The 12,062-nt window shown below is 45.3% G+C and overlaps 1 protein-coding gene across 47 annotated transcripts in view; it reads left to right on the top strand.

Annotated features, from left to right (window-relative positions):
* The window catches only part of nfixb (nuclear factor I/Xb), a 179,126-nt gene that overhangs the window by 153,273 nt on the left and 13,791 nt on the right, over nucleotides 1–12,062 (top strand). For 19 of the 47 annotated variants that reach the window (XM_078951146.1, XM_078951153.1, XM_078951148.1 and 16 more), the window contains 3 exons: nucleotides 2,837–2,965; nucleotides 9,156–9,322; nucleotides 11,538–11,685. In XM_078951146.1, the coding sequence (XP_078807272.1) occupies nucleotides 2,837–2,965; nucleotides 9,156–9,322; nucleotides 11,538–11,685 (444 nt within the window). The remainder of the gene's footprint in view (nucleotides 1–2,836; nucleotides 2,966–9,155; nucleotides 9,323–11,537; nucleotides 11,686–12,062) is intronic. The other 28 variants (XM_078951169.1, XM_078951154.1, XM_078951181.1 and 25 more) reach the window with 3 other exon arrangements.

Below are 12,062 nucleotides of genomic sequence, written 5' to 3'. Positions count from 1 at the left end.
ACTGCGGTTCCTAGCTGAGGTCAGATGCACCGTTTGGCGCTGGTCCTCAAACCCGGGGAGTCTAAATTGCTCCGTTGGATTACCATACATCAAAATAAATTCCCGCAGCCGTCACCACACACAGCCTTGATCACAGAATGGAGCCTCTTTTATCGGTGGCTCTCACACGTTTGGCCATGTTTCTGGTCCGCTGGTGAGCCAGGCCTGTACTTACTCTGTCCTCCTTTTTTCTCCTTTTTTACCAAGCTGAGGCTTGTTTTCCTGCCACTCTTCCTCCAGAGGTGAAGCACTGAAACTGAGGACACTCAAGTCCCTGAGCAGTCTTCTCCTGCTTGACTTTATCTTTCCACGTCACCCGAGTGGGCGACGTGTTGGTGTCACCCGAGTGGGCGACGTGTTGGTGTCACCCATCAATGTTTGTGTCTAAGCGCAATTGTGAGACGCAACCACAAGACCCTGTAGATGACACACCAATGACTCAGACTGTGTGTTTAAAGCACAAAACCATCTGTTCGTACCGTTGACAGTATATCAGAACTGGACTGAGTGGCCCCTCCCCCCCTGGCTTTCTAAACAGGAAGTACCTGCTGGTCCTAAGAAGCCAAAAGCCCATAGACTTCTATAGAGAAATAAACAGCTGTTACTCAGTCAATTTGATGTCAGAAGAACCCTTCTTGATTTTTTTTTTACTTTTTCTTTCTTATTATAATTTTATTTTCATGTTATAAAGTAACCAATCAGAGGCCTCAGTAAACGGTCTCACATCCGATGTTTGAAATGTTTGATTGACAGATTTCATGCTCTGTCAAGTGGTAGGGGTGTGGCCTTCCAACAAGCTCAGTCCTGATTGGCCAGAGAGGTTGCCATAGAAACGTTGACGTAGACAGACTCGGACCTATTACTACTTACTGACGACATCTACCTCCAGCATGGCGGCGTCCAATTCGTGCAAAATAATGTCAACTGAATTGATTTCCTTTGGTTGGAGCTGGAAGTGAACCCTTTTCTGTGGGTGACATCACACTTAGTCCAGTTCTCATACAGGCTATGGTTCAGCCAGAGGATCCTTTTTCGGTGTCTTCTTATGTCACAGCTGAGAGATCTGGTTCTACACCAATTCTTCTTGTTGTTTTTGATTGTATTACACCTGAAATAGGAGCATAAAAGGGGCTTTTTTTGTGGTCTTGTTAATTGGCAGGAGGGTAGTTTTAACAAAAGTTTGATTTCTCAATCATCTAGTGTTGGCCGAGCCACTTAAGGTTTCACAGTCCCTGTTTTAGCGCATGTTTACCTAAAGGGTTGAATATAAAACGTCCACATTTTCCCTCCAAGCATCACATTTAAGCACTGAGTCAGTCTGACAGCCAAGACTTGCAGACTATGTTCGCTCCTTTATTGAAGTTGTGACATTTCTGTATAAATTCTACAAAACGAATGTGGACTTTGGAATTCTGGGATCTTTTTTAAAATGAAGCAACATTAAAACTCAATAGCTTCTGTTCTTGTTTTTACAAACAACGGGTGTGTGTTTTACCTCTCAGGTACAGTTTTCCGATGCCGCTGTTTGTTAACAGAAGGTTCCGTACCTGGGAAGCGTCAGCTATTTAACATTCTAGAGTGTTTTCTATGTCCTACCTGCAGTCCAGAGTATCACAGGGATTCTACCAGACTGGAAGTTTTGAATCTGACGGCAAACAGGCTTCTGTCAAAGCCCTCAGTCACAACTGCCCTTACGGGTGGGTTCGGGTTAGAAAATGGGTAACCCTATATGGGGCACAAAGGTGGTCCACACTAAATACTAAAGCCGTAGGCGGCTCGATGAACCCGTAGAGTGAAGACGTTCATGCACTTCTTTGACCCCACAAGATGACTGAACCTCTTTTCTTCAATGATTTTTGATCTTCACTGGTGTCCATGAAATCCTCTCCACCTTTATCCACCTTTGTCATGGTAGGGAAAACCCATCAATGTAAGGGTGGGGTCATCTGGACCCCACAAGATAGGACAACGGTTAAGATGCAGTCGCTCTTCTTTCAGACCCGGACAACCCAAAAACCAGCAGCACCCGAACGGGTCGACCCCCATGTGACTTGGGCTGGGTGGGCTGAGGGTCAACAGACACACCAACACACTAGCCACATGAGCTAGTGTCTTCATACATACAGTTGGCTTTGATTTGGTTGGGGAAGACCAAACATCTACTAAGTTGTCCTTGGTCTCCATCGTCTCTATGGAGATAAATTTAGGACCATCCCACATTTGCTGCTGTAGCATCAACCTGAGCTGTCCCATCTGGTGGGAGTCCAGCCTGGAAGCTAGTTCTCCAGTTCTGCTAGCGTTGACGGATGTTAGTTGCAGACTGGTTGGTTGTCGGTTGGAGTGCAGTCAACTCTTAACTAGTTTGGACTCTAGATATACCGGTAGTGTAGTGCCCCCCCCCCCCCTTCAATGGCATCTTCCAGCTCCACTCTGTCCTGCCTCTGTGACCCCCCCTCACCCCTCCTCCTGTCCTCTTAACCCCGCCACCTTAAACCCCGCCCCCGATCAGACAAACGTGGTACAGCCCGCTGACTCTACCCCCACTCCAAATTTCTGAGAACCATCTATATGTTCCAGCCAATCAATCAAATCAATGAATGACTCGATCGATCAATCCATTGATTTCAGTCATGACCATTTGATTCCTGTAATCAAACTACAGACGTCTTGATTTTTTTTTTCTATTTTGATTTATATTTTTCTTCTTTTTTTGAGTAGAGTCAAAGTAAGCAAAGAAGCCATGTTTGATTAAAACCTCGTCTCTGTTCTGCCATTCTGTTGATCCCCTTTTTGCCAGGACTCTCGTCGCCTGGTTCTCATAAGAAGCCGGGGAAATTCGATTTCAGCGCCCTGTCCTCCCAGACGAGGCCCCCCCGCATGGCGTTCACCCACCACCCACTGCCAATGCTGGCGGGAGTTAGACCAGGTGAGACCAACCCAGCTCCCGATCCCGCTAATTCCCAACCCCCTCCCTCCTCAACTCTTCACCACTTCCCCCTCCCCACCCACCCACCCCTCAGAGCCCCGCCCCTCTCCATTTAGCTTAGAGGCGGGAGCTTTGGGGCAGGAGAGCAGCTGGGAGTTTGACCGGCAGGTTGTTCTTCCTCCTCTGACCCTGCAGGGGGCAATTATCTTGCTGGGGATGGAGCTTTGGCTGTCTGTGGGTTTCCTGGTGGTGTAGCGGTTGGTGCTGTTCTATCCCGTCGTTTCTGTCCTCAATCAAGTTTCATTTTCTCTGAATAGCAGAGAGTTGAAGGAAAGCTTGCTTTTTTTTAGCTTCAGCTTTGACATTTGATGGGATTCTTTGGAATGGTCTCTCCAGCCGGCAGCAGTCAGTGTTGGCCTCAGGCCTACAGGAGCCTCAGCTGTTTTCTTGTTGTGTAATGCAGAGGTGGGGTCTGACCTCAAACAAGGCGGACCTGCAGCTAAAGGGACTTTAAACCATTGACTGTAAATGAGAACTGGACGGAGTGAGCAGGACGCCTATAAAAATCGCTGAACTTCCGGCACCAGCCAGATGAAGTCACTTCAGTCGCCATTTTGTCACGATGCAAATGCCGCCATATTGGAACCAGATGACATTAGTAAGCAGTGATTGGTCCAAAATCGGTATGAGTCATCGTTTCTATGGCAACCACTCTCACCAGTCAGGAGTTAGTTTGTTGGAAGGCCACACCCCCTACCACTTGAACGCATGAATCAAATGTTCAACATGTGGCCACCTACTTTTTCTTTGTATTGAGGCCGGTACTGAGATTGGTCAGTTTATAACTTAGATAACTTAAAATATAGAAATCGTGAAAAAATAAGTAGTTATCAAGAAGATGTTAAAAGAAAGATCAGATCAAGAATGGTTCTTCTGACTGAGTAACAGCTGTTTATTTCTCTAGGATTTTGGTGGGTACTTCCTGTTTGGAACGCCAGGTGGGAGGGGTCACTCAGTCCAGCTCTCAGATAAACTTAGTGGTTGAAACCCGACCACAGGTGGATCTGCAGCTGAATCGGGCGGCTCCTAAACATGAATGTAGAACTGTGGGAGAGCAAACGGGGTGTTCTCGTAAAACTCATTCCTCCACAGAGCCGTAAAACCAATGCCAAGATGTTGACGTCCATTCTGTAAAAGCTTATACCCGCTAATAACCTACCGGTTCTCCATGAGCACATATGGAGCCATATTTAATTCAGGAAGGTGATACATTTAAACTGTTAGTGCAAAATATATTGTGACTTCTTTCACAGTACATTTTGGTAACTCAGATTGAACTTTTTTTAAAAATAACCTTTTCAATGTCAATCCACGTTCCGTGTCTGTAGTTTGTAGCTTGAATCTTCTTGATCCCTATTTAAGCCTTTTTTTCCTCGGAGTCCCCATGTTGCTCCCGTAGACTGTATGTGAATGACCCCTCCCACTTTGGCGTTCCAAACAGGAAGTTGCTCCAAGAAGCCAAAATCCCACAGACGTCTACAGAGAAATAAACAGCTGTTAGTCAATCATTCTATTGGTCAGAAGAACCGCTCTGGATAATCCTCTTTTTCCCCCCACATTTTTTTCCATACATCAAATTATTTAAGTGACCAATCAGATGCCTCGATAAACGTAGGTGGTCTTACGTTGACCGTTCAAAACATCTGACCGATGCTTCTGACGGTCTGACAGATTTCGTGTAGCTGACTTTCAATTGGTAGTCCGTATCACAGAAAAAATGGCAGCTGCATTGGCTTCTTTTGGTTGGAGCTGGAATTAAACCATTTTCTATGAATGACATCACATTCACTCAGTCCAGTTCTCTATACAGTCAATGGTTGCTCCCAAAGAAGTGAAATGTTGACTTTGTCGGTTCTCGAAGTCACAAGGTGCTTCACAGGTTACACAATCATCCCAAGCCCAAAATAAAAACAGTTTTAGTTTAAATTCTTTGCAAAAATAAGTTTTTATTTGACTTTTAAAACAATATATAGAGTTCAGGGTACGCAGATTTTATATTGAAAGCGGTAAGCAACCGGGAGCCAATGAAGAGCTTCAAGCATTGGGGAGATCTGGATCAACTGCAGAGCAGACAGCTCCTTCTTATTCGGACAGGAAAACAGACGGTCACAGTAGTCTAGCCGTGTAGACACAAATGTATGAATAAGAAGTTCAAGATCTTCATATGACGCCATTTTCCTAAGCTTGAAATGTTCCTCAACTGGAAGAAACAGTTCCTGATCAGCTGTTTGGAGCGCTGCTCCAGCGACATATCTTTGACAAAAATGACACCCAAGTTTCTAAGGCTAGGTTTGACAGCCTGGCCAAGAGAACTGCTTAATCCCTGGAAGAGCATCATCAGGGGCAATAACTAGTGTTTCTGTCTTCTCTGAGTTTAGCCACAGAGAGTTCTAACAGGCCCGACCATTGTTTTATCTGCATCAGGTAGTTCATCAGAGAGTCCAGAGCAATATAGCTGGATATCATCAGCAAAGAAGTGGTGGGAGACATCGCCGAACTCCGGAATGATCTTTCCAAGGACGTTTGCTAAACAATAAAATGATCAGACGATGCTCCTTAAACATGTTGGAAGTCCAAAACTGTGAATTCAAAGAACCAAAGAGGCGTCATGTAGAAATTCTCTGATCTGCAGCAGCTTTTTTCTCATGACGCCACAGAAACAGGCTCTCTGAGTTCCTCGCGCTTTAAGTGGCAGCGTTTCATCGAAGTATTTAAAGCCACCGAGCAGATGTGGGGTAAAAAAGTCAGGCAGCATGTCGTTACCCTCCCCTCTGCGGCCGCGGCAGACCCCACGCCTCCGGAGCTCAAGCTGCGGCGAGCATTTGAGCGTGTCAGCGCTCGCACACGTCCTGCCCTCGCCGTGGTCGGGTGTGTTTGGAGGCCGGCGTGTTTGTAAGCAGTCGCGGCGTTGCCGGGCCAGAGCGGTCAGGGGTTTGGTGGAACTGGAGTCACATCTGTCGTTTTGGGAAACTACTGAAAATCTTGAACGGTTTCTTGTCATCAGCAATAAAGAATAAAAGACTGGATCGTCTGTCGTGGTTGAATTACAGCAATTTCCTACACAATTAAAGACTTTTCAGTATCCGTTTTATTAATGTTTGATTCAGAGCACTGAAATCCACTTCTAGAGAAAACCTTCAAACTATGACAGCTCAACAGTTAGCAGTTAGCCTTAAAGCCGATAAAAAAGGAGAAATTGAATTCCAAATTCTTGTAAATAATGGTTCCAGGAAACTCTAGCAGGATTCATGTTTGAGAAAGAAGATGATAGTTTGAGGAAAAATTCTACCTAGATGTTTTAGTTAAAAGCTATGGATAAAACCAACCATAATCATTGCAAAATAAACACAATCCAGAGTATTATAGTTGATTTAACCATTAGAACCTTTTCATGATGTCAGATTTGAACTGCCTCAAATGTAAGGAAAGGTTACGACGATCCGCTAAAATGCAAGTCTTAAGTCTTAAGTTAAAGGATGACTGGTTTAACTAAATGTTGATCAATCTAAAGGTTTTTGATAAAAGCTAAAGATCATTTTGATGAACAAATGATGAATTATTTGACCAAATGGGACCAAAGTGATGAACGGCGTCTAGTTTCTGCTCATTCCAATATTGTTGGGGTTTTTTTTGTTCAAATGTGTTTAAAAATAGTAAATGAACTAAGAAATGAACAGGCTAAAGCAGGCATGTCCAAAGTCCGGCCAGATTTCTACTGGCTTGTAGGCTTGGATCATAAAATTCATAATAAATGGCCCCCAGCACTTTCTAAGAACTATGATTTCAGGATTTTGATTGGCCAAACGACACTGTAAGCCATGGTAAACATGAGGCAACAACCCGTGGTTACTGGACCTTAAAGCGGCGTTCACAACAAACATGGCGGAAGCGGCCAGGGTTAACGTTAAGTCAACGGTACAGATGTGATCTGAGGTCCTGCGGTGCGAATTGGGCGGAGGCCGCGGCGTGCTAGAGTTTGAAGATAATCGGACCTCTTGGGAGGTCGCCAGGTTTCAGGAACCCGTCCCGACTACTGGACTGACAGCCCACTCGGGCCTCCTGAACGTTCTGATATTTTTCTTATTTTCATGGTAATAATAAAAAAAAGGTCTGCTGGTGTTGCTAAACACCCAGATTTTCATTTCTGCTATCTGAACTCATCCAAAAGGCAGATGCTGAAGGAGTCCAGAGAGTACAAAGACGATGCTTCATTTCTGAGATGAATTAATTCTGCTGCCCTTTCATCAGAAAACTCCAAAAAAGAGATCATAGGGTCGAATAAATACCATACATAGAAACCATAGATTATATAGTACACAAAGTTTGGGAGTAGACAGCTGTAGAAATGGGAGTTGGGAGGAAATGCAGGGATTCCCTCCTCTACATCGCATCCACCTTTCCCCCCTCTAACACCGCCCCCATACCTCCTGCATTTGGCCTCCACCCAGCGTCTAATGGGATTACTATGGGGCTATAGAGGAGGGTGACAGATTCGCTCGGGAGCAGGCAGCCTGGCACAGGCGGCGAGGCGCTGCAGTGCTCAGAGGCATCGCCTCTCTCTCTCTCTCTCGCCTGCATTCAGCAGAGCCGGCTCCCTAATGAAGTACACTTACACAAAATGTAAAGGATGGAGGGGCGTTGGCAGAGCAGCGCGGGCAGCTGGAGGTCTGGATGGATGGGCGTCGGGCTGGCACGGCTCAGCGGAGAACAGGCTCCTAATACAAATCAGGGAGATTTAGTGAAGGCTGTAGGTCTGACACACGGCTTTGTTTGTTCTACCAACTGCTCACGCACCGCCGCCGTTCATCCCTGTACAGAGCCGTTTTTTCATCTCTGCCTCTTCCACGGACACGTATATATTTAAAGATATTAAGCTGCAAACATCAGCTTTAAGTCAACCTACAGATTAGTGAGGCAAGAAGGGAAAAGAAAATAACGGATTTGCCACATGAATGCCAAAATGCATCAGCGGCGGTGACTCACCGCCACAGTGCAGCGTTAAGAGCAGCTAATTTAGGTCTCAAAGACCCCGATGTTGAAGCTTTTTGGGTCCGATTCAAAAGGTAGAGCACGTGATGTTGTGTGTCGACATGTCTGCCACTAAATGTCAGCCAGTTCATCTGTTAGCTAAAGTGTGAGCTAGCTCCACTCTTTGGACGTCAGTGTGCACATTTTTTTTGAAGTCATGTTCATTTTTTTAAACTTTTGGCGTCGGTTTTCTTCTGCCACAGGAAAAGATTTCATCAGAGCTTTTCTACAGTTCCTTAATATTAAAAAACCTGATCTGTCATTAACCCGTCCTCCATTTAGACTTTTGACGGAAGCTCCTCCCACAGCCCAACATTTCTTAAGCTACAGACCAGCTTCATGTAAAACTATTCATTTATGTCTAGTATGAAGAAAAATAAGGCTTTCGGAGGATGAGGTGCATTGTGGGAGCTCACTTTACTGGTTTGTTATGTCAGACTGACTTCTTACTGTCTGTTATCATTATTGTTGTTTGTGAACCTGTGAGCTGGATGTGTGGGAGGGGCTTCATTTCAGTTAAGTGTCTCTCACCTCAATTGTTTTCTATTTGACCTGGAAGTGACTCAGGATTGCGTACAGATTTCACTCTTTTGGACCAATCACTGCTTGCTGATGTCATCTGGTTCCAACATGGTGTTGGGATAAATCAGGGACCAGTGGCTTGCTGGCTTGACATGGGACGTCACCTTTAGCTGTGCAGTGGTCTGCCCCCCCCCCCCCCCCTACCCCCCACCCCCCCCACCCCCACGTATGGTGATGACAAAAAACAGGAAGCCAAGAAGTCTGCATATGACGTTGACGAAACGTCCACATTTAAACACTCGGAGGTCCTGGTCTGTAGACCGTTGTAGACGTTGGGAAGGAGTTTCACTCTGGGAGGGGGTTGACATCCAACACAACCTAGAAAACACAGCACTCGGACCCCCCCTCTCAGGGGTTTTTGTTCTCGTTTAAGGCAGTTATGACCAGTGCACACCCCTGCATTCTTGCTTTTATGTATAGATCACCTGATTCATAGACGTTACCTTGTGTTCTCACCTTTTCACTGTTTCCGTGTGTTTCTAACAAAAACTTTTGTGTTTTTTATTTTTATTTTTTTAAGGGAGTCCACGTGCTTCAGCCTCGGCCTTGCACTTCCCCTCTCCCTCCATCATCCAGCAGTCCAGCCCCTACTTCACCCACCCCACCATCCGCTACCACCACCAGGATCCCCTGAAGGAATTCGTGCAGTTCGTCTGTACTGACGGCTCGGGGCAGGCCGCCGGACAGGTAGGGCTCGAGCTCGGGGCAAAAGGGCGGATCTGAAGACCATCAGAGGGCTTTTTATAAAAAAAAAACTTTAAAATGATATCAAAACACAAAACTTCAAATCACTTAAATCACAAAAAAGTGAGCCGTCAAACTTTTTAAGGGGTTCAGAGTTACAACCAAAAACAAATGTGACATTAGAGGATGGCCACAATTTACATGAAGACTTAAAAAATCAAAAGCAGATAACCTTTGTGAAATGTAACCCTTATTTGTGCCTATAAAAAAAGTACGGGCGTCACATGACAAGCTGATCCTGTTTCATCCAAAAGTATTCATTTCGATTTGCTGCAACTGAAAGGTTTTGGATATTTTAGCAATTTGCAGATTTTAATCGAGCTCTGGTCCCACTGAAGGCGGAAGCAGAGGAAGCCTGACATCAGTAGTTTTCAAAATAAAACTACTTTGATTAGTGTTTTGTCGGAAGGCTCTGCTCCACTCCTGCTTTCATTTTTACGGAATCTAAAGGAAATATAAAGAGCTGTTGAATGATAACTCGTTCATTTTCCACAAGCATCCACACTCTGTTTCCAAATTTATCAACAACCAGGAAGTACTTAAAATTGCTTTTCCTCAAATTACCACTGGAGTCTGGTTTCAGGAAAAAGCAATTTTCTATTGACTGTGTGTCAAAAGTCTAACTTAATACCAAAGAGAGGTGTACATATAGCTGTTTTTCAAAACACTCGTTGATTAGATTAATTAGATGTTGGAGTGTTATTAGTACTCACATTTGTGCAGAGATGCTCTCAGTGGGACTTTAGAGCGCATACCCTCTACTTTTTCATAAGGTGGAACATATCTTAAAAATTCATTTCTATCATGTGGTTTGAAAAAAAATGCTTTCTGAACTTTTTAAATGTTGACCTTGGATCATTGACTGTATAAGAAACCTGGACTGAGCGAGTGTGACGTCATCCAAAGAAAATGGTTTATTTCCAGTTTCAACGAAATAAAGTCAATTAAGTCGCCCTTTTTTTGTGAAAGGGCAGACGACATCAGTGATTGGTCCAGATCAATCTGAGTTAGTGTTTCTATGGCAACCGCTTTCGCCAATCAGGCGTGAACTTTTTGGAAGTCTACATTTGAAAGCGAGCGACAATGAAATTTGTCAATCAAAGGTTTTGAACGTTGGACTGGAGACTACCTCCTTTTATTGAGGTGTCTGATTGGTCAGTTTATAATTTAAATAACTTGCAATAAAGAAAAAATATAATGAAAAAAAGAGGATGTCAAAAAAAAGTACCAGATCAAGACCAGTTATTCTGACCAATAGAACGACTGAGAAACAGCTGTTTATTTTTTCTGTAGACGTCTGTGGGATTTTGGTGGGTACTTCCTGTTTGGAACACCAGGGGGGAGGGGTCCCTCAGTCTAGTTCTCATATACAGTCTATACTTTTAATACTATCTCGTGGTGCAATGAAATTGCTCTTTAAAAAGGTGTATCGTTATTTTAAGTGGATGCTTAAAATAATGGGTGGTGTCCACTGCAGATCTCCAGTCGTGCACCCGCATCGACATGCAGCCAGGCATCGCTTTAGTCCAGAAACCTCGGCATTGTCTCTGTGTGTGTCATTTTGCCGTTTCCCGTTTCAGACCCCGATTTTCCCCGCCTCTCTTTTTTACTTTTGCTTTCGCTCCACCCAACCCCTCAGAAGTTGCTGCCATCAGTGCAAAAGTGAATAAGTCACAGCACGCCTCAACCAAGCACATCCTTCTTGTGTTGTGCCATCGTGTGCCTGCTTTCATCTCTAGCTGTTCCGATTTTAGTTGGAGTTTGGCTGTTTGGTGCTGGTACTGTTGGTGGTGTTGTGGTTGTGTAGACGAGTGTTCTCTCATGGTTTTGATTTCTCGCCATACGCTGGATGAACACAGTCCAATGATTTGCTCTTCCACACCTACTTCACCTGGAAGGAACCACCCCTAAGGAGCCTTCAGCTCTGAGTCCCACTTCCAACCAGTCCTTGATTATTTTTCACCCCTCCATGACCAACGCCGTCCACATACATCATCTCTTTAGTTGTTTGTCCCCTTCACTCCCTCCATCGCTCCCCACTCCTTCGTACCTCATGGGCATTTTTGTTGGACTGGCTTTGCGAGCCATGTCCCGTTTCCATTCCGTGTCCACGGACTGTCGCATGTCGCCCTCCTGACCCTATTTGTGTTGTCTGCAGCCAAACGGGAGCGGCCAGAGCAAAATGCCAGGCTCCTTCTTGCTGCCTCCACCTCCCCCAGTGGCCCGCCCAGTGCCCCTCCCCATGCCCGACTCTAAACCCAACAGCACGCCCCCTGACGGCGGACTCTCCTCGCCCGCATCTCCGTGTAAGTGACCCCGCAGAGACCGTCCTCTACGTAAAACCAACACACAAAAAAAAGTAAAACTCCGAACCCCCCTCGGCCCCCCCCATTGAACAGACCCGTGTCATTATTCCCTCCCCAACTTGTGCCTTCATTGTGTATCGAGCATCTCACTTCCCTTTGCCGTCAAATGGCTCCAGAGGTCAGAGCACAGAAGGAAGACAGGACGGCCCCCCACAGGTCCAAGGGTCCGAGACGATTACTTCTGTGGTGGTCAGCATGGCTCTGTGTTAGCCCCCCCTGACTTTCCATGGCTTCTGTGTTGTGCCGTGGAAACTGACTTATCTGTGGAGAAATTTTCCCTCCAAGCCTTCCTCCTTGACGTTAGTGGAGTGTTTTTT

The sequence above is a fragment of the Oryzias latipes genome, chromosome 8 (assembly GCF_053564925.1).
Source record: "Oryzias latipes strain Hd-rR chromosome 8, Olatipes_Hd-rR_3.1".
Classification (NCBI taxonomy): Eukaryota; Metazoa; Chordata; class Actinopteri; order Beloniformes; family Adrianichthyidae; genus Oryzias; species Oryzias latipes.
Note: the sequence above shows the minus strand (reverse complement) of the source record. Positions and strands in the feature narration are given on the sequence as shown.